The 24,383-nt window shown below is 32.0% G+C and overlaps 1 protein-coding gene across 1 annotated transcript; it reads right to left on the reverse strand.

The window, feature by feature from the left end:
* Positions 1 to 13,929: 13,929 nt before the first annotated feature.
* Positions 13,930 to 24,049, reverse strand: LOC113517603 (4-aminobutyrate aminotransferase, mitochondrial). The gene is made up of 9 exons (XM_026902325.3): positions 23,713 to 24,049; positions 22,170 to 22,282; positions 20,941 to 21,108; positions 19,827 to 20,105; positions 19,509 to 19,669; positions 17,502 to 17,652; positions 16,123 to 16,280; positions 15,584 to 15,852; positions 13,930 to 14,390 (listed from the first exon to the last, which is right to left on the reverse strand). The coding sequence occupies exons 1-9, from the start codon at positions 23,768 to 23,770 to the stop codon at positions 14,272 to 14,274; spliced, it is 1,476 nt and encodes a 491-aa protein (XP_026758126.2). The 5' UTR covers positions 23,771 to 24,049; the 3' UTR covers positions 13,930 to 14,271.
* Between the last annotated feature and the right edge of the window lie 334 nt (positions 24,050 to 24,383).

Here is a 24,383-nt window from a genome sequence, read left to right on the forward strand (position 1 = left end):
TGCGCTATCGGTATACACTAACGGGGCACTAGTGAGAGGTGATAGGTGAAGATGAAAAGGCATGTCAGTTAGCTCATCGTGACGAATTCAACGATAAATTAATCACAATAGTTTCCAGAGGGAACCGCGTGGAGATGGACCAGATAACCCTATCTGGTTATATATTGCTAGCAAAGGGGCTATTAAACCCCATTAATAACAATCCGTTCCCCCTCCCCCACAGTATGGTTAATCCGGCCTAGCCTATACTAAACCTGACTTTAAGTCAAGTAAGAGCGAGTTATGGGTCGATAATAACACCTATATCACAGTGATACCTATCCTTAAAAAATTTTTAGGCATTTCACATATTATTCAGTATTGTACATACAATATATTTAAAAAAAATCTTTTTAAACAGTCTTAGTATAAAATAAAAAACCACAGTTAATTATAAGGGCACAGTTTGAGGAGAAAGGGGAGTATTTAGTGGTCTATGTGGTCAAATTAGTGTAAAGAGTCTGTAAAAATTTCACAAAATACTATTACCGAGTTCTTTTGTAAACCACGTAATTCATTCTCCATTAATCTTTATTATTACAGACTCTCGGACAATTTCACAACAAAAATATCGGGCAAAGAAACGAATAGGCATATCTAGGAATATGTTTTAAAAAAAACATGCTACCTTGGCAGGTAAAAAGACAGACAAATGTATACACGCAAATACAATATTCTTGATACATACATCACTATGTTAAGTAGGTTTACCTAAACAAACCAGTCGTTTCTTCCTGATAACTTTTCATATTCATACGCACAAAATGAAAATGTATACACGTAAGTACTCGATTTGGCATTATAACTAAGTAGGTGCCTGTCCAGATAAGACTCGGTCAGAAAAAAACAGAATACAACATTTTCATAATTCCATTTCCTTTAACTATATCCTTTAACTATATCCTTTAACTATAGCTAATGTTTCGTTATACCACAACACTTGGGCTTTATCACCAGCTAAACTTAAATATACCCACCATTAATCCATCACCAACATCTAAAGTAGAACTTAAAGTCAACGCTATCGATTTCTTACATATTTGCCATAATCTCTTTCTTGTCCTGTGTATTTGAATTGTGGAAGATAAATGCTAGGTATATTTATTATTATTCGAGTAATGCTATTTGACATCACACTCATGACTACACACGACCTTCAACGGACCGGTTCACGGCTTTGTAGCTAACAGTCACCCATCCCAGCTGATACTGTAGCTGAATACCAACTGACGTCATCACATGTTTATTGTTAGGAAGTAGATACATTTCAGTCACTTTATTTTAATAATTCCTACGTTTTACGCAATTTGTATATACGCATACACATACACACGAAACTAAACAACTCTTAAATAATCTTCATAATCGTTATGTAACACAACTAATAAAAATGAACAGTTTATTGCTTTGTTAATAATTTATAAACTGTGAGTTGAACTCACACTTTATAAATTATTCAAGACACGATTCGAAATCACAAACCAGAGGGAGACTTTGTACAAAAGTCGATTGCTTGGGTACCTCTGTACCATTCGTGTTTCAACCGTAAAGCAGTTGTGTTTGCATGCCTGTGTTTCGGTTTAAAGGGTGGGATATGACGTGAATTTACTGGGTACGGAGAAATAACACCTGAGTCCTCAGAAATGGCAATGCATGGGGGGTATCAAGGGCGAAACAGTATACTCTGTTATGTCCATGGTACTGCTTATGTCTATAGGCGACGGTCACCACTTTCAATCAGGTGGGCCGTCAGCTTGTTTGCCATTCTAAGTTGCATAAAACAAAAATTAAAAAACAAATTGAGATTATGCTTAGTAGGCATAAATAGGAAAATTCCAAAAAGATAAGCAATTATAATGACGGTGAGCGAATTACATTTCACATGAGTTTGATTATAATTTTCCTATCAAATTTGAATCGGTCGAAAGTGCAATCTTTCTTTCCGATTACATTTTTATATATTACCAGCTGCTCGCTTCAGATTCACACGGATGTACTATAAAAATCTCCCTACTGTCTTCTGTCTCACTCACTCTTTTTTTATATAGAGATTTTTTTAACCCAATTTTTCATTTTCTGTACATTTTTTTCAAACATATTTATATGAATTTTACTCTAACGATTACAAACATAATAATTAAGGTTTTGTTTCACAAAATAAACGGATTCCAAACATGACAAAATCGGTTAATTTGATTTAAAAACTAAACCATTGAACTGAGTTTAATATCATTTCTATGAGACCAATCTAAAAGTATATTCCTTCAGATAAAGGAAAAAATATCCAATTTGATGTATGCCTGACGGAGTTATAAGGTTTGTTTGTTGCCTTATTACTCTGTCAGTTATAAAACGATTTCAAAAATTCTTAAAAAAATGCTAGTACGTGTGTACCGAATTTCATAAAGATTGGACGGGTCGTTAAAATACTAAAAGGTTATAAATTAACTAACTTTTACACGTATAATAAGAATAGTAAGTACTAACTACTAAATAAATTTTAACGTTACATTTTGTAGAATAATCTCTTTATATGCTCTAAGAACTTAATCTTATAACCTTATTCATAATAACTAAAACCAATTTTAACTATTATACTGTTTTGTCACTTTCATTCAAATCGAAAATTTAACACAAAACATTGGTTGATTAATACAATACTTTTAAACTGATTCTAATACTACTGATTTACATATCATTGGTTAACCCTAAATAAAAAAAAAATCGATAGTGTAATATCACTCCGGATATTAATCCCAAATAAGTAAACTAGATATAGAAAATAAATGAAAAATTAAAATATTTATACAGATGATAGTCATTGAAGTATGACTATACTAGTCATATTTTTATAGTATTGTTATGGTATAGTATTTGTGGCCATGCATAATGCAAGTCTACCCATACTATATAATATACTTACCTATTAGAACAAACATTTTGTAAAAAATTCGAAACAAAATATTTTCAACGCGTCTTGTTAATATGGAGGAACCTCAAAGTTTTATTTCCTTTATGGACCTACTAGATATGTTCCTTAAGGAAATTCGCTAAATTTTACTGATAGAATAGTACTTTAAAAAGATTTCGATCTCACCGTGTAATGTTAATAAAAACAACAATATAGTTTTGGAATCACGGCAAATAACATACTTCAATATTCAGTGGCATACTTTTCATGTAGGTATACTAGGACATTTAAACAAGTAACTAATAGGTACACTATTAGTCCGTTATAAAATTTTATTGAAATTCGTTATTTTCTAATGATGAGTCAATAAACAGATATACATCAATTACGATTTTATTAAGTAGGTATATTAATAGATAAACAAAAACGTCTTTATACCAATAATAAAGTACCGCGTTCGTGATTCACTGTTCATCCCAAAGGTTGACTAGTAGAGAATGCTACTAGCATTAAGTCTATCTTTTGTGTCTTATTTTATTTTGAACCATTACATTATTTAAATAAATAAATACTTAACACATATTTTCATATATCTACAATATTAAGATATTATAATTTCTATCACTAAAAGTGAAATTGTAACAGTTAAATCAACGAAATAGATGTATATCAGCATCGCGGCTTTTGTATTTACCCGTCAACAGGTCGTTGGCTATCGAGGTCAACAAACTTGCTCTAAATACAAAAGGGTTAGTGGAACTAGGTAGTAATGTAGGCGCAGTACAACAATAACAGTAGTAAAACGGTGATGTTTAACGTTTGACATATATTGCTTTATAACAGATTATAATAGGATAGGTACTGCAGAGAATTACTGGGTAATGTTGTACGACGAAAAGTACGTAGATTTTTAAAAAGATTTTTATTCACAATAATCACATTAATTATTTTAATAAATATTATAATATAATATATGTACAATTAAATAAAAATAGAATATAATTTGAATACTAGTTACTGTGTTGGTAACAGGTCGTCATAGCTATTACTATGATTTCAGCATATTTAGTATTATGCACTAAACCTTACATACGTGGAACACTCAGAAACTTTGCGACACTAAAAGAAATGTTCTATAGGTAAATAAATTTTTATTACATCTTTTCAAAATACTCTCCACCAGCCTCTATACAAAGTTTCATGTGTCTGAACCAGTTTTCGAAACACTTGTCCAGTCCGCCGATGACCCCTCGTTTACAGCCTGCTCGAACGCTGAGAGTGCATCATCTAGCGACGAAAATTGTATCCCTTTGAGCTGAATTTTTATTTTTGGGAATAAGAAGAAGTCACACGGTGCTAGATCAGGGCTATAAAGAGGGTCACCCAGGACTTTGACCGGTGTGCTGTCTAGGAAGATCCTCGTTTTGATTGCGGTGTGGTCGGACGCATTATCGTGGTGGAGCAGTAGCCCGCGGAACCCTATGTTTGGTCGCTTGTTGCTCACAACAGAGAAAACTTCTGCCAAGCATTTGGTAGTATACCATTCGGCATCAATACTTCTTTGGTTTCGTAAAGGAATTGACACCAAGTAGCCAGTCAAATTGAAAAAGCTCGCGATCATATCTTCCCCCCGCTTCTAGGTCGCTTTACTTTGGTAGGCGTTGATTCAATTTGAAACACCCAAATCGTCGACTGACGCTTTGTTTCTGGATCGTATTGATAAATCCAGGATTCATCATCTGTAATGATGTCGTAAACATGCCTAGACGAGCCTGCTTCAAATTTGTCTATCATATCATGTCACCATTCCACCCTTGCCTGCTTCTGAACATCGGTGAGGTTGTGCAGCGTGAAACTCGTGAAAGCGTCCTGATCCAATTTGCAGTATATGCTGAATCTATTATTACTAGTAGAAAACATGCAAAACTTGACCGAATACGTTTCTAAATAATTGACTAACATGTTGACATAAGTTTAAAAAACTTAACCAAATGGTTTAAATTGTTCTTTTTTAGAGCAATCTGTTATTAAGAATAGTGTTGTTTCTATTAGATAGTAGATGACGTAAAAATAAAACAAGGCAAAAATGTTGTACTTAGGTATTACATATTGATAGAATACAACGTAAAGAATAAAAACACCCCAAAGAAATTAATAAAAGACAATTAATGTATACCTACTTATAGTGTAATAAAATACATAATTAATTTTATTAGTGATGAATACGAAATGAAATCATTCTCATAATTGTTTTCAAATTTCGATTGTGTTAAGATAATAATCATATGTACAAATTGATTAAGAAGGATCACTATATCTATAACACAACATGATTATTGTCGGCATGAGTATGGTCGGCAGCAGCTAGAATTTTGCGCTTAAAAATAATATTTCAGTCTTGATCTATTTAAATCATCGGAGAGCGCAAATAGCGCCGTCACAGTGGGCGAAACGAGACATAGCACGATGCCATACACATAGTAAGCAGATGCGTTGAGTATTGGCATTAGATAATAATTTTAATGAACTGTATTTATATCTAAGTCATACTCTATGTAGACGCTATACTAGAAATAAAAATATTCTATTCACAAAACTTAATAAAGTACATAAGTTCAGTTCATTCTTTTAGGAGCTACGATGCTACAGATAGACACGCAGATATGTTAAACTTTTTGCGTCGAGAGTTAAAAATACGAGCTAATAGTCAATTGAATGAATGATAAGAGTTTATATTTATCATTTTTTATTAGAACATAGAAAAATATATTTCTTAAAATGTTCATAATTTATCTAATTTTGCTATGTACAGTGTTCTTTTAATGTTTTATATTACCTACCTGAATATTGATTATTGTTTGCATTAATTTTTAAATAAATTATTAAAAAATATTTTTTAGTCAAAAGTACTGTTTTCATAAGTAGATTTCTTACCCGACGGCCGAATGAAAAAAGATATTATTTAAAAAATTCTATAATGGTATGACATACTCGCAGATATGCATGTACGTTCGTACTAAAGGACTAACAGAATGGGGGAAGACATCGATATTATTAGGAAAGTTAGTTCTCATAACTAGCAATACCCTACCCTGACAATTCGATCTCTACCTGGTGTCCCTTGAAACTATCGTGGTTCTAAATTTCTGGTGAATTCGCTACGATGACCTGATTGATCTGAGATCACTTACTAGTACCCCGCAGCGTATACGGTTAGCGCATGCGAGGTTATCATTCCATGTGCACCCCATTAAATTATAGTGCTGACGGATTTTAGTTTACATTTAAATTTATATTATAATTTTAATTACTAAGCAATGTAGATATATATGTATCTTCCTTATGAATGTGCTTATTTGTACTACTACTGGACATCAGCAGACAAACTAGCACATTCGTTTCTTTTTTACATTTTCATTAAAATATATTGAAACCGTCTAAAATTATCATTTATTTGAACGAAACTATTGCAAGATTTCTCAGAGGTAAGAGAGCTATTTTTGCTCGTCGCAAGAGTAGTTATAATTAGAAAAGTAGACAAATATACGCAAGTAGCAAAGCAGTATTTTAAAAATAGCTTCGAGTCTGACGTTGTAATAATACCACCATATTAAATATTCTCTTCCATGTTTCTTGAAATGTAAGGAAATATACTAAGTGGAATATATATTATTTTCAAATACAGTACGAATATTTACCAGAGGGAGACTTTGTTCGTTTGCTTGGGCACCTCTGTACCATTCGTGTTTCTGCCGTGAAGCAGTTGTGTTTGTATAACTGTATTTCGATTTGAAGGGTGGGATATGGCAGTGAATTTACAGGGTACAGAGGAATAACACCTGAGTCCTCAGGATTGACAGTATATGCTGTTATGTCCATGGTACTACTCATGTCTATAGGCGACGGTTAGCACTTTCCATCAGGTGGGCCGTCAGCGTGTTTGCCATTCTAAGTTGCATAAAAATAAAATTAAATACATACATATCTAGCCTCAGCCGTATTGCATATTCGCCAATATATACGATTACTATAATAATATAGATAACTAATTACAATAAATATAAGTATGGTTAAAATTATGACGGAAATGCTATCTAAATGAAACAGCATACTCGTTGTATTATTTCATTTAGAGAGTAACAAGTAACAAACCAAAACATTCATCAATTAATTGATTTTTATTTGTATTACTATGTATTAAACACCAGCAAACCGATAGACGGGTCAATTATTCGTTTGTTTAAATTTCCATTAAGTTCTATCAAAATAGATTAATCTGAGATTTTGTTCTACAAAAATAACATTAACCTTGACAAAACAGACTTGAAAATCAGTTCAGAACAGCGAAGTTATCGCGTTACGTACAAAAAAACACGGAGATGAATTGATAACATTTATACGAGTAACTACATATTTATTGTTGAAAATATTTATTAATACGTCCATGATGGACTCACTGGTAGTCTATTAACTAGTTAGCGGTACCTATTATATTTTTAATCTTTTCAACGGAGTTCAAAAGAAAGGAAGTTCTCAATTAGGTTGTACTTTTTTTTAAATGTTTGTTACCTCATAACTCAATCAGTTATAAACCAATTTGGAAAATACTTTTTTATCTGAAAGGATATGTATCCAGATTGATCCCATAATAATTTTATCAAAATCGGTTTAGTAGTTTTTAATTATTCTTTAATATTGCTTTTTTTTGCTTTTTCCACAATTTTTCTTTGTGTGCACATACTAATAAAAATACACATACTGATGGTTCTGTGTGGTCCCAGCATAGAATAGACCACCCCTCCTTTCCCGTGGATATCGTAAGAGAAGACGAAGGGAGGATGAGAGATGGGCAGCAGCGTCCCGCTTAAAACATCTCCAAAGCCTAACTGCGGTTACCAACCCGCCTGCCAACAAAGCATGGCAACTGCTAGAACCCCCCCCCCCCCCCTAGTGGGAGGCTTATGTTCAGCTATGACAGTTATTTTATTTTATTTATTTTATACAACTTAGAATGGCAAACAAGCTGACGGTCCACCTGATGGAAAGTGGTAACCGTCGCCTTGACATGACATGAGCAGTACTATGGATATAACAGAGTATCCTGTTTCGTCCATGATACCCCCCATGCGTTGCCATTCCTGAGGACTCAGGCATTATTCCTCTGTACCCTGTAAATTAAAAACTGAAAAAAAAACTATAGTGAATCACTTAGAGAACATACCTACATTCCCAGTAATTTAATTAACATCTCATATCCTGTCTGTCTCTTTCCCCGAGGAACAATTTAAAAATTTATAAATTGTATGTATTTATCAAATCTTAAGTCAATTCATGTCAAACTGGATTTTATTAGATGCAGAAAAAGTATGGCTGCAATCATAGGTAGTAAAAGAGAAATTGATAATTGAATTTGACTAATTTGGCGTCAACACGCTCAACGACGCGTGATTGAGGCCAGTGAAACGGTACTTAGTTTGATGAAATAAGCAATTCTATTAAACACTCTTCACATTTACTTTTCATAACAGAAAGTTGATGATGGCAGTAAGTAGGTAATCTACCTATTTATACGACGTCCACTAAATTATAATTTTGTTTAGTCTGTTTCAACTTCATGAAGAGTTTTATTGAAACTATCACAGAAAAATTCTCTAAAAGAAATTATCAACTTGAAACATATATCAACATGTATCTATATCAACAAACTATCTAATGTTTGAATCAATTATTAAGGCCTATTGTAACAGACTACAGGTACTACTATAATATTATGTTATCTGTGCTATAGCACAGGTACCTATGTTTTAATGGATGATAATGGAATGATCACTGGCGGGGCACCAGTGAAGAATTATAGATGAGAATAAAGCAGGTCAGTTAGCCCACGGTGACGAATCTAACAATAAATCAATCACAATGATTTCCAGCGGAAACCACGAGGAGATCGAACTGACAGGGTATATTGCTAGCAATGGGCTCATTACTAACAACCCCTTCTCCCCCATAGGTACCTATTAGTAGAAGGTATCCATAAGCATCAGTGACTAGTGGACATATAAAACAAATTGACATTTTACAGTTAGATATAAAATATATAAATAGGTATAAAAATTTACTATTCATCTCACTCAATATTTTGAATGAAATGAAAAGACAGTAGTCTCTAGTAAAAAAGTTGCTAGGTATTCCTAAGCAATTCAAGATTTTGTAAAACTATAACTGTACCTAATGAACGTCACTAGCTTTATAAAATATTTAAATTAAATGTAATAAAGAAAAACTCATTTCCAGAAAAAGTGCCAAAACTAGTTACGCTTCAGCAAAGCTATTACGTCGTCACATTTCTCTTCAAATTGTCAAAACGTGACTAAAATAAACATGACAAGACAATAAGAATAGATTAGTAGGTCCACTTGGTAAACATTGAGCGAGGAATAGAGATTTTCTTTGACTCATTTATGGTTATAGACCGATTCGAAATCAGATAACACTTGCTATTAAGCTTGTTATCATATATTTCTTTTACGTATGGAAAAATCTTCAGAATGACATCCTATACACTAAAGCGAAGGCTGGATAGAGTACATACGGTCACTAAAAAGTATACGATGTACCGCACATATGCCATTGTAAGCTATATTGAATTAGGGAGGGGGGAGGGATTGTTAGTAATGCGGACTATCAGTCCCATTGCTAGCAATATACTCTATCAAGTCGACCTCCACATGGTACCCTCTGGAAACCATCGTGCTTAATTCCAGATGTATTCAGCACGATGGGCTAACTAACCTGCTTTTTCATTCTCATCTGTCATCCCTCACTGGTGCCCCACCAGCGCATACCGACAGCGCAGGCGGGAATACCATTCCATTATCATCCATTAAAAAAAGCTATATTGAATTTAACTACTTTTGACCTAACAGTGTTCATCCAATTCTGTGCTACTTATGTAGATACAGAATGACGGGTTTTGAAAATCTGTAGACGTTCATCGACTTTTGATGCTGACTGTGCCTCAAGGCGAATTTATCGGGGTCGTCGGGTCACACAGCTCCGATAAGACGGCCTGCCCAGTTTGTTTTTAATGTACTACTACTGCCCTTACTTCTGATTTTTTTTTCAAATTTATTTAAGATCGTTTTCGATGGTGTAATTTGTAATATTTATATAAATAATAATATAACAATGTTTCCTAATTAGAAATGTTCTATTTTTTTAGCTCTGCCTGTTTGAGATATTACCAAAATATTTGCACAAACATAATTATGCGTTCCGGTTTTTAATCGAGGTTATGGCCTAAAATAAGGAATTCCTATTTGCTCATATTTACATATTGGGGTCGATTCTGGGCCACCATTTCTATAAATCTATAAATTAAACTGTTCCGGGTATTTAGTTAGGATATAACCTACCCATGTGACAAATTCATTCAAATCCGTTCAGCCGTTAAAGTATAATTTAAGTAAGTAACATACATCCATACAAATATTCGAATTTTTATAATTCGTAGGATGAAGTAGAACGTAGAATAGAATACCATTTATAAAACTTTAAACATCTAATAAATCTGTTCTAGCTATTGCAGCGCTAAATTTTATTTTTTTATATACAAGGTTAAATTGAAGTCATTAGCATCATATGAAGATAGTGTTCTACTAGCGAAACTGAACATCTTCACCAAAGAAACGTGGATTGTAAAACGACATCATCCCCTTATTTAATACAATTAAGGTCCATACCCTAATCGTATATATCGTAATCGTATTGCTGTAATTAGATTTCATTAGATATTTTTAAACTAGAGTCATCATCATCATTTCAGCCATTATCCGTCCACTGCTTGACATAAGCCTCCTCCATAGTCTGCCATAAAGAACGGTCCTGAGCCACCTGTATCCACTGACTCCCTACAACGCATTTCAGATCGTCACTCCATTTAGTGGGGGTCGTCCTACACTGCGTTTACCCATACGTGGTCGCTACTCAAGAACCTTTCGTCGGTTGTCGGTTCTTCAAGCTATGTGACCAGTCCATTGCCACATCAATTAAGAGTATTTATGATACATTTCAAGTATCAATTGGACAAAAAAGACTATTTCATTTAAACCTCCACCCCTATATTTACATATTTATGGACCGAATTTCGAAAAATCCTTTCTTATTAAAATTTTGTAGTTATAACTTTAATAGTGTCGGCTGTGCATTGATGAAGTCAGGATTTTTCTCTTTATAAATTGATTAAACAGATCCCCTGTCAATAATGGAGACTAATAGCTCCATTGTTAACGACATACATAGAAATGCTAACATCGCCTGCGCTATCGGTATACGCTGGTGGGGCCACCAGTGAATGATAGCAGGTGAGGACGAAAGCAGATATTTTTTTATGTTTGATAATGGAATGGTAAACTCGCCTACGGCATACGCTAGTGGGGCACTAGTGAATTAACCACGATTGTTTCCAGGGGAAACCGCGCGGAAATCGACCAGATAGGGTATATTGCTAGCAATGGGACTGTTAGAGCATATTAATAACAAAGTCTTTCCCCCAACATACCCTATTAGGTCGACCAGTCAGTTAATATTATACCTTACCTAAATGCACCTATCATCACTCACTGGCATCTCGCCAGCTTATACCGACAATTTAAGTGAGGTTATTATTTCTTTTTACCTCATTAAAAAATCTAGTCATGCTATCAATAAATTAACACTTAAACTTTTAAAGACTTAAATCATTTTAATTTCAATTTTCGCAAGTTTTGATAGTTAATCTATTTATATCAAAATTTAGACTAACCAATATTTAAACTAACATTTTTTTTTAGTTCAACTCTATACCCTACGTGGTCAATGTCTAGAAATTGAACTAAGAAAGTTTTGAAAAATAAAAATATTTCAGCCTTTCATATCACGTGATTCTATCGTGCCGCAACAATGCTTGTAAGCGGTAAAATATGACAGTAAAAATACAAGCAACCCGGGTGTATTATATATTTACTTATCATTCATTTGAACCAAATTTCATTAAATGCCAACGACGGGATAATAATAGCATAATAATATGTAGTACGCACGTAGGTAATTATTATAAGCACTACGTGCACAACTATAGACCACTTCCGTTTATGATGCGATGTCATGATCGATTGACGTATCAGCTGACTCACAGTTTAACATAAATTTTTCTCCGATACCTCATTAGGAACTCGTTTGCTCTATACAGCCTTCTCTGTATTGTAAATAAGTTATTTACAATAAGTTTGTCAAATGTAATGGCAGATTTGGCGTGTTATAAATAAAGAAAATGGGCCAGAGGATTTGTATTCATTAGATAGCATTGAGCCCCTAATATGGTGGAAAGGTATTTGTGGTTCCACTGAGTTAAGCAAAGTAGCGATTCGTATTCTATCAGCTCCCTGTACTTCGGCAGCCACTGAGCGTTCCTTTAGTATCCAAGGCTACATACATAATAACAAAAGAAATCGACTTACAACTGAAAGAACTGAAAAAATTTCATTCATTTGTTATAACTGGAATCTTAAACATAAAGCTGAATGCGAGGACATTCAGTTTAATGAAGAAAATACCTTAGAAGCTTTCATTGAGCAAGTAAATGAACATAACAGTTTAGACGAAATAGAGCCTATCGAACCTATACAATTCATCGCTTGTAATAACTCTGAATCTGACAGTGATTGACTGTAGTTTTACATTTTACTTTCATCTCTTTCTTAATAAACTCAAAATCAAATTAAAAGTTTTTTATTCTGTAGGCTGCATAATAATATTGTCTATGTCCAGTATAGTGGACGTCTTGCGGCTGAGATGACGATGATGAAGTACAAAATCATAAACACCCAAAAATTTGGGTGTTTATGGGGTTTAAACCCAATAAACCCAAAACACCCGGTTTTTACCCACCAGACTTTAAACCCACCCAGGTGGATTGCCCATCTCTATAAATAACAAATTTTTGGCGCAATATAATTATGAGCAATTCGAAACCACATCGACCAGACATCAAATGAACTTTACCAGCATTATACAGTTTACTGTTATAATGGTAACAGGAAGTAGTATATTCATACAAACTGTTGTATTTATAAATGTATAAAATAAATATTGTAACGTACATGCATTGGTAAACATTTGTATTTGAGTGTCTTGTGATCGCATATCCGCATTGTACTTTTCCTTTTTTGCGCAAGCCCAATTTTGTACTTTTAGAATAATAATAAACCTGTTATTAGCTTTAATATTTTAAATATTAGTCTGTAAATATTAACTATAATGCCGTTGGTATCTAATAATAAATAAATACAATTGGACAAGAATCAAATTTACACCGAATTATAGCAATGTATAAACAAAATACTGTAAATATTAATTATAAACGCTTACTATTATAAAACTGATTGTGAATGTAATTTCTAATACAAAAACTAAGTATGTACCTACTTTGGTAGGTGTGATAAGGCCAAAACCCAAGGTTGGTTGTTCGTGTTTTGTTATGGTCACGTTTACAATTCGAAGGCGTGACTGTTACATCTTTTCAACTGTTTATAAATTAATTATGAACCTATTATTATTTTTTTATTGATAAATGGTAACTTTCTATAAATAACAGACTTCAATTTTAATCAAAATTTTCAGTTTAATTAAAAATATTATAGATGATTTTCTAATTGTACTTGTTAGAAGTTAGAACAATGTTAAACTAGTGGGTATCCTTATGAACTGTACGGGTACAAAAGAAATTATACGAAATTACCTGCGATTGGGTATAATCAAAATAGAGACGTATAAAAATTACTAAAAAACTTGGAATTAATGTACTTACTATGACGCGTAAATTAATAATTTAAAACTTTGCTACCTAGTTGAAACAAAGTTTAATGTTTGTATTAAGAACCAACAAAATATAATAAGGTTTCCTAAAAATATTCAATATAATAGGTAATGAAATAATAAACCCGTTTAGGTTGCACATAATATTTGTATATTTGGAAGACATAATCGAGGTTTACAATTTTATAACACTAATTGACGAATTACTTACTAGGTATATTCAGTATTAATTAATCCACAAGTAATGTATATTTGTGAGAGAAACTATAATATGCCACAGTACTTATATAAAACTGTGCTTAAAAATAATAATACCCAAAGGTTTACACAATTATGGCACCTCCGTATTTAAACAATTTAAAACTCATATAACAACAAATTATGAGCTAAATAAAAAAATCAGTACAGAAAGATATGTAACAATAACAATAAATGCTATAAAATAATAGATGAGATTAAAATTTTAGAGTTTACATCTCTTTTAATGTTTTTCTCAACATATCCAAATAAATTTCTGCGTGCTTTGGTTGAAACACTAGAGCAGGTCTCAAGCGTATCGCAGTCTCTCCACACACACCTCCTATTACTCCTGTAAATATCAGAAATACTACTTAAAACTAGTGAATAATCATCAGAGTGATCAATTTATTGTATAGATATTTGTTAGCACTATTTAAATCCTCCACACCCTTGGTGCTATGCGGTGAGCTTTTAGACAACCCGTCCCCTACCGAAAAACACGTGTATTTTATGGTACCAAGTAATCTTAAAAAATTTCAGAATATTATCTTTAAATACAAATATAATCGAATTATTAAGTTGTAATCTTAATTTGTCATAAGCTGGCTAGCATACTTATTTCTTTAGATATTTAAAAAATTTATAACTTTGTCTTTTACGTATACATGTGAGCAGTATTTATACATTTTTATGTATTTGTGTAGATGTTTATATGTATATGTGAGTATTTATGTATGTGTTGTATATATCTAATAATGAGTAGTGATATATATTAACATTATTACATGTATCACATCTCCATATTTAGAAATAATAGAATTCTCATCGTGCCTCCGATCAAACTGTTTATAATTATTCCTCTCCATCCAAAGGTTGCCTGGAAGAGATTGCTTTAAGCAATAAGGTCGCCCATTGTTTTCTGACTGTGATTATTTCTTATAATTGTTTGTATCTATAATAAGTTTACTATTGTAATCTTTTGGAGGAAACAATAAAGAGTAGCTATCTATCTATCTATAGAAAATTAAGTACCGTAATAAAAATGTCCAAACAGACATTAAGGTTGCAACAACAACAGTAAGCCAAGGTCACGCGCCGCTTTTTGATTTAGAAATCGCAAGTTTAACGAAAAAATAAATGCACGTGATATCTCACTGCAACTCCCCTCGAACTTTGCGATATTTCGTTTTTTTCCGTCGATTTTTTCGAATTTCTCCACCCCCTTTTGAACCTTATGTGACTAATGGGCGACCCTCAACACGTAAGAAGCATTACAGTGTAGACAACATTATAGGTTAGCATGTTAATCTGTATAGATATATGTAGCTAATTTATATACATTGGCTACTTGGCCTATAAAGTTGAAATTTTATTTTGCAGCAATAAATATTTATGAGATATTGGAATAGAGAACATAACTGATATGTGTCACATATAGAGCTATATATTGCAATGATCTTTAATGTTTAAAACAAACGAATAATGAGTTCTCATGAATAATTGTTTCGTACAAAAAAGTGATAGGCGATATTTCAGACTTACCATTTTTCTTCAAGTTATTATTAATCTTATCTCTTGTTTCAGTGTTGCAAGAATTGAATGAAAGGAATGTTCCGCGACCCCGTACGCTGTTCACTAAATTTGGAAATTCCTTTTCAATCTGGTGAAGACCATCTTTCAATACTTTCCCAGACTTGTTCACAAGAGATATAAGATTATCTTCTTTTATTACTTTTAAAACGCGTTCTAGAAGTATCAATTTTCCAGGATCACCCATCCAAGTATTAAAAATGCGGTATGCTTGAGCCGGTCTGTAAATATAATTCATATGAGTAGTCTTTACAAAATCTAATATTTTATTCCAAAAACAATTAGAATAGGACTAATACAGGAGTAAAATTTATTGATTAAACAATCATCAAAATTGGTTACGAGCAATCGAATAGGTACAAGTATAATTTAATTGCAGACTTGTAATGTTATCATCGTATTCTGTTAATAAATATTTTAAAATAAAATAATAATAAAGATGGCACTAATATTTCTCATGTTTAACTATGATTACTAATTGGTATACATACTTGAAATCATTGCTGAAATAAAATCCGCCGGTCAGCATTTTCTTACTAAAAGTGAGGACGTCTGGGGGCGATGGTAAGTTAAAATGTTGATAACACCACATTTTCCCTGTGGGTCCACATCCAGTTTGTACCTCGTCAATAATGAGAGCCACCCCTTTCTGTATTATATTTCAGTATTATAAATGATATAAATTTTAATAATCTAGATATAAGATGAAAATTATTGAACAAACAGGTAGGTTTAATACACTTCCTCTCTCATCTTCCAGTAATCATGATGGAAAAAAATTCAATCTCCGCACATTACGAATATTTGTATTTACGAATAACTAGTGATCCGGCATTAACATAATCAATACAATTATTGTTGCATATATATAGTATTTTTTTATGCATGATAATGGAATGTTAACCCCGCCTGCGCTATCGATATACACTGGCGGAGCACCAGTGAGGGATGATAGGTGAAGATGAAAGCAGGCCAGTTAGCCCATCGTGACGAATTTCACACGAACCGAACGACGGACGAACCGCTTGGAGGTCGACCTGATATATTGCTAGCACTAGAGCTGTTAGACCCCATTACTAATAATCCCTTTTCCCATCTATATATAATATTGAAATTATTATAACCTCAACTTTAGGATTCCATTACGTGCTGAAAGGGCAGATTTCTGATATGATATCCAAAAATTACAGCATAAGAATATTTATTTGCGTATTTAATTGTGTTGTATTCAAAATGAAATTTAGATATAATATTACGTATACATATTCTAATACTATAGTCAAATGTATGTGAAAGTATTAAATACTACGGATAAGTAGATATCTATTTATATCTTAATTTCTAGGTTCCTTATAAGATATAAATCAAGTGCTAACAACCTCTTACATTGATCTCTTGCTTCATTACCATTTATAAATACTATTATACACTAACCGTTTCCCGCGGCTTCACTCGTGTATATACAGAATAATATGTGTTAAATTAGAATATAATAATCTTCCCATGTACCAAATTTTTGTACGATTGAGAAACAAACTTAGAAACATTTTTCAAACTTTTACATTTTTTTTATGAAACTTAGAGTGGCAAACAAGCTAACGGCCCACCTGATGGAAAGTAATAACCGTTGCTGTAAACATGAACAATACTATGGACATGACAGAGTAAATTGTGTCACCCATGATGCCCTTCATGCTTTGCCATTCCTGGGGACTATAATGCTGTATACGATGAATTATGTGTTTTGTAGCATGTGATTTCATAACATTAGTAGGATATAAAAATATTTTAAATAGTATTAAACTATTATGTAATTAATGTTATTAAAATATTTCTTCTAATCTGTAGCTATGTTACTGTTCAAAATTACCTTTTTGCATATTTTCTGAAGATTTTGAAAGAATTCTGGAGATGCCTCGTAATCTCCTCCTTCAGATTGAATTGGTTCTACAATTATTCCGGCCACTGGATTGGTCTTTTTCTTATACTTTTCAATAATGTCAGCCACTTGTTCCAGACATCTAAAAACAAATTAATGTTAATATAGGTTATATAATTTTATTATATGGAATATATATTGTAGTGTTCATTTATTGCTCAATACTATCGAACAATCGCACAGTATATTTTAATACATGCAATGCATACAAGCAGTTGATAGGTTTTAAATCTAAATCCCAATAAATTCACATTTGCAATCTGATGATTCTATATACTGTGCAGTCATATCTGTTAATATAAAAAATAAATACTTGTACATTTTCCCATGTACATTAAGCTTAGTTATATACATTAAAATTTATTATATATAGGTTAATTAATATTTTTATGACAACTACCCAAAGCAGCAAGTCTGTTGGATAATTGCAAAAAAAATATTGATATAAAATTTTACACCCATCGTAACTTTTCAACGAAAGGTTACATAATCAACCATGATTATAAAAAAATATAATTGGATAAGGATTAACATCATGATACGAATGTCATCATCTTTCAATTATAACCATATTTAGATCGATTAATATGAACAAAAAACTGTGACTTAATTATAATAGTTAAATATATAACCCCACTGACATTATGTATCATTAATAATTTTCACAACGAACGCCAAATAATGACTTTTATAAGCAAATTTTTAATTCCTTGGATTATATTACTGTAATTCTCGTAGAGATCTCTATTTTTTTAAATGATACTTATATTGTCTATATTATTCGCTGATAATATAGTTTTATACGGGTAAAAGAATTTTTAAAATCAGTCGAGTAATTTTAGAGTTTGTCCATCACAAACAAATAAATAAACAAATCGTTTCTCTATGTAATATTAGTGTAAACAGTAGGCATATTTATAATGTCCATGTATGGTATTCATAAAAATAAACGACAGTTAACACGTCCCATTGAATGAGTCGTTAGCTAATTTCCATTTCAAGTTGTATAAAAAAACCATGCCAGATCCTACGAGTTGCACCTATTCATGACTATACCTAGTCATTATTGCATTTAACCGTATTCTCGAGTCAACCTAGTTATCAATTTAGATATAGTGAATATAAACTGCCGACTCGGGAGACTAAATCAATGTAATATGGTGTCATGGTCAGAAACCCTAACTACATTACTTATATGGACTATGTAATATTTATAGTACATGTATATTACGCCAACTGAATTGCAGAGATAAATAACTTCAGGTTTATAATATTATTAATGGGGTACCAAGTTTTTGTCTCACACAATCTCATGTCACCTATTTATTTAATACTTATTACGTTGTCCATGTATCATTATTATATAGAAATTTAAAAAGTGAAGTTACTACCTATAATAGTATACTTGTAGCCTATATAGCATAGCAATATGTTAATTTATATAATGTTGTTTAGCAATTAATAAAATTTACTTCACAACAGAAATAAATGCCAGATTTGTGGTATAGAACTAGAGCACTAAACTACTAAAACAGATATTAGCTAAATACATATTATTATGTCAGTATCAAATAGATTATCAATTTAATATTTATTTTAATAGACAATAAAACATGTTTTTAATTTAAATATGCGCTCCCACACTTATAAGCTGTTAAACATAAAAAATAATCGTATTAGTAAGTAAACTGTATACTCCTATTACGTTATTAACAAAACTGTACAGTGCATGTTATGTAAAGAAAGAAAATATTACTGCACCCAGTTACTGCAATCGTGCTTCAAGTGTAGATAAACAATACTGAATACAAACTTTCAAGCGACTGATGTCAAAGAATACTAATTAAATATGTCTGAAAAAAAACAATATAAAATGTTAAAAGAATGCGCTAAAGAAAAAAAAGGGGCCACAATATTTAGATACTAAATTATAAATACTTCTGATCTTCTTGCTGATTTTCGCGTTGATATTCTTCTAGGGGATATCTATATCTTGGAAACGGAGCAACCGGCCAATCAAAAGCGGGGCAGTCTAACTTATGTATCGGTTTTGATCTTGTAGTGGAAAGAGCGCCAAATGTGCGACCATGGAAGCTGCCCTAAAAGTTATAAATTTTTAATTAATTATACAACTTTAAAATAATCCTTGTGAAAAAAATTGTATAATATTGTGTGAAATAAATACTTTATATACAATTTGAACCTTTGCAACTGTAACTGAATAATATTAAGAGATTGAACAAAATAAATAATCACCTGAAAAGACATTATAGATAAATTTGGAGAACCCGGCGATTGATTCAACATACAGGAATTCATTTCCTCAGGTGTAAAGTCTGTTTTGCCACCCCGCTCTTTTGTGCGATACCACATGAAGACGGCTTTATATGCATTCTCGTTTGAGCATGAGCCACACATCATTGTAGCGATATGATCAAGCCCTTGCGGTGCCACAGATAACAAAACATTTCTTAGTCTTTCAGGCCAGTCCGCTGAAGGAAACACGCCTAATGCAGGACGATTCACCAATGCTCTCTGAAATATATTAAAAATAAAATAGATTTAGCCATGAATTGCATCCGTTGCAGAGATTTTTGGTTCTCGAATACTGAACTAATATTAATACAGATAAAAGTATAGTATGTATTTTTTATTAGTGGATGATAATGGAATGGTTACTGTGCTATCGATATACGCTGGCGGGGCACCAGTGAGAGATGATATGTGAGGATGAAGCAGGTCAGTCCGCCCATCGTGACGAATTCCACTAGAATTAACCACGATGGTTTCCAGAGGGAACCGCGTGGAGGTTGACCTGATAGAGTATATTGCTAGTAATAGGGAAATTAGACTCCATTACTAACAATCCCTTTCCCCCGGGTAGTATGTTTTTAAAGTGAGGATTTTAAACATTTTAGTATGTATTTGATTTTCAATCTACTTCAAAAAGAAGGAGGTTCTCAATATAGTTGTATTATATTTTTTTATGTTTGTTACGTTATACCTCCGTCAGTTCTAAATCAATTTGGAAATTTTTTTTTTTTTTATGAGTCCAGGATATACTTACAGACTGGTCCCACAGAAATTGTATCAAAATCGGTTCAGTAGTTTAATTTTTGAACCCAAATAACTCGTTTTGTCACAATTGAAGTCGGTTTGATCTTAATCAACCTACCTGTTATTTTTTTTTATTACACTCAGGATGGCAAACAAATTGATGGTCTACCTGATGGAAAGTGGAATATTCAATAAGTACCTACCTGTATAATGAAATTGCATTTGAGTATAAATCTAATTTTTTGGCAATTCTTAACGATAAATACCTAATTTGTAATCAACAACATGACATCCGTTCGAATTTAAGTCTTACTAGATTGTGCTGGTCTTCAAAAGCAGTCAACAACTTCGGGTGATTATATCCAATTGGTACTGACGATATTTGTGTGAAAGCATCCAAATACTCATTCCCATCTGCATCCACAAAATAATTACCAATACTTTTATCATAATCAGCAAACAACTGGACAGAACTGGCTTGCTGAAATTACATTAAACGATATTATAAGTACAGATGACATTAATAACTTCTATTTTAAACTTAGGCAAAATATAGATTTCCATTATATCGACGACTCACGATTATAGATATGAAATAACCAAACTAGTTCCAGATACGGTAGTGGGAAGAGTTTATTCCAGAACATATCTCACGCTTGTGTAGCAAAACCACACCCCTGTGCGACTAGCGAGTAGCGAGCTGTTTTTAGCTGCACATGTGCAATCGGCTACATTATATGGAGGGAAAAGATATATTTGCTAGCAATATCCTATTATATATATTATGTCGACTTCCACGCGGTCCCCTTAGGAACTAGCATGGATAATTCTTATGGAATTCGTCACGGTGAATAACTAACCTGCTTCCATCCTCACCTATTTTAGCGCACGCAGGGTTACCATTCAATTTTTTTTCTTTCAAAAAATTCACTCCACCCCATACTACTCTAGATTGCACAAGATCGCCACTCAAAAACCTTTCTTCCCCATTGAGGACTCCATTCTTAGCTTACTCCACTTAGCTTTTCATTTGAGCCACCTTGTACGAAAATTATGGCTAACAAAATCTACAGTAAACAAATAATTGACTGTGGTAGCACCCTTTACGTAATCCACTAAGAGACATGGTCTCACACCACCTAAAAAAGAAGCTAGGGCCAACAATGCACCTACAATGCAAGATTTATTGTTTACACTACTATATACTAAACCAGGGATGCTAATCCTTGCTATATGATGATGACTGATGAGATGCTATACCTTAACTAAAAAATTGCATATTGCATAGAAAGCTAATATCTATACCATGTTACACCCCTCAGAGTTGATTGATTACAGTCTAACAATATTGAGGTAGATTAACAGTAGTTCAAGTTTGAACACCCCTGTGCTAGGCTAATTGGAAATGAACATATCAAACTCTACATCAGTCACACCTCCCTTTTCTTACACCAGTTAGATATATGATTTCATTTCTGTTATATACAATAAAAAAATTATAAAATAATTCCTTAAAATATAGATAAAAATGCATATATATACCTGTAGAGAATTGAGATCCTTTAATAACTGTAATGTTTTTGGACCAGGAACTGAAGTTCTTAATGATGGTTTGCTTGGCTCATTTTGTACAGATGTTGATAATCCTCTACAATCTACAATAAAGAAAATAAATTGGAGAATTCTGTAAGTTGCAGGTGCCATACTATGTTACAGCAAAGCTTGTAAAATTTTATGACAAAATTTAAGTCCTGTTTTAAAATGTGGATAATAAATATGATTGATTCAATAGATTGCTTTTTGATTTTTTTTAAGTTACAAGTTAAAGTCCCAGGGATTTATCTCCTAAAAACTAATAAGGTTTTTACACAAGGAAGGCTTAATTTTGTGTATTTTTTTCGTTTTTAACAGAGCAGTTAGTGGTTCCATGTATTCTTAAGTCAACAATAGCCCTTGAACATGCAGGATGAGAGGTCAGCATCAGTCTCAGTATACATTCATAACCTGGTGTTTTTTCAGATGTGCAGGCATAGTGGACTACTGACTTACAGCATAAATAATAAACTTTTGTTTTATTTTTATTTTGTGTGTAATATATGCTATTTTTATATATTATTATGTATTATGTTTATTATTTTCTATTTATTTAATTAACTTTATGTACATAGCAAAGGCACACATGGCAGACACTAAGACATTCTCTACTAATCAACCATAGGGCAAACATTTGGGGAATACAACAAATATTTGGTGAAGGTAAAACAAAAGGGAAAGTGAATTAAAAACATGCATTAATATGAAATATTGAATATATAACATATTGAATAATGTAATATGTGTAGATAAATAAATAAATATAAATAGATATACTTAATAGAAAACAACTTTACATAAATAATATGTGTATTATTTATGTGTATTAAACATGAATAAGTTTAGAAGTGTTTGTTAATTTTAATTATTGTAGTCTATAATTACTAAAAATCTGTTGATTTTATATTTATCTTATAAGCATCTTTGAAAAAGATTGCTATTATCTCATTTTCATTTAAAATATTCATGTGTTTTTTAAATACAAGGATAAATTGGATGCCAAACTAAAGTCTTATCTGTGATTATTAAAAAATATAGACTGATTAAAAGAAGATTTTTTTAGAAGTTTTTCATTATCCTTTAAAAATTACCATGATTTTGTGAAACTCTTCTTCACTCATAAATATTTTTAAAAATTAAACCTTTGTATCGAAAGATCAAATAATACTAGCCATAAATGAATTTATGTAGTAAATTCGAAATTAATGTAATCAACATATAATAAAAAATAGTAAAATATTTTTAATTATATTATATATTATTAGTTTTACACCTATAAGACTTAGCTGTATACAAATTGTAGTTTTAAAGGAAGTATTAAGGGATAAAATACATAAGCAAATATGTTAGTGTTCAAGGTTTTCCCTAACTAATCATTAATTACTTTTAAAACTCCTCGTTTTACTACAAGCCCGTCTTGCCAAATTTTTATAAAATATCCACCATAAGCATGGCTTCATTATAAACTGTAGTAAAAAAAGTATGTACTTACTTTTGAAAATTAAGGGAAAAACACCCTTTTTAATTACATAGTTTTTCAACTGTAGCATTTTTCACTATTTACCACCCAAAGCTTACTAAAAATAATACTGAATTCGCTAATATAGTTATTTTAGAATTTTCATTGATTTCGTAGAGCAATTCAAAAAGAATACGGCCAATTCAAGTCAATTGACAATAATTTAATTCAATTCACTCCTTGAAATAATTTTCCTTTATTGATATGGAGATTAGGACACTCAGATATTCTTTTTTCATCCCTTTCTCTCTTCAATAAAGTACAAAATCATATAACAAGAGATTTGTTGTTGTATAAAATGTACCGCCCTCCTGCGCCCAAATCTAAACACAATGTTGACATATAAAAAAATATAAGGTCATCTTATTTATTTTTTTATTTGAATAAAGTTTAGTATTCGTGTTACTTTCCTTTATTACGAACGTTCTTGTTTGCATGCCAGGCGATATGCATCTTAGCAGAGCTTGTCAATGTGAATGAAAAAATAATACGCGAAAACATAAATAACTAATTAACCCTTTGCTTTTGTCTTGGATATTATGAATATTGCCTGAACTTTCTAGCTGATAAATATTTTGTACTTAAAGAAACTAAAACATATCTACTATAACAACTTTATAACTTGTCTGCTACAGAAACTTTCT

Source organism: Galleria mellonella, unplaced genomic scaffold (genome assembly GCF_026898425.1).
Source record: "Galleria mellonella isolate WM207_F2 unplaced genomic scaffold, CSIRO_AGI_GalMel_v1 utg223, whole genome shotgun sequence".
In the NCBI taxonomy this organism is placed as follows: domain Eukaryota; kingdom Metazoa; phylum Arthropoda; class Insecta; order Lepidoptera; family Pyralidae; genus Galleria; species Galleria mellonella.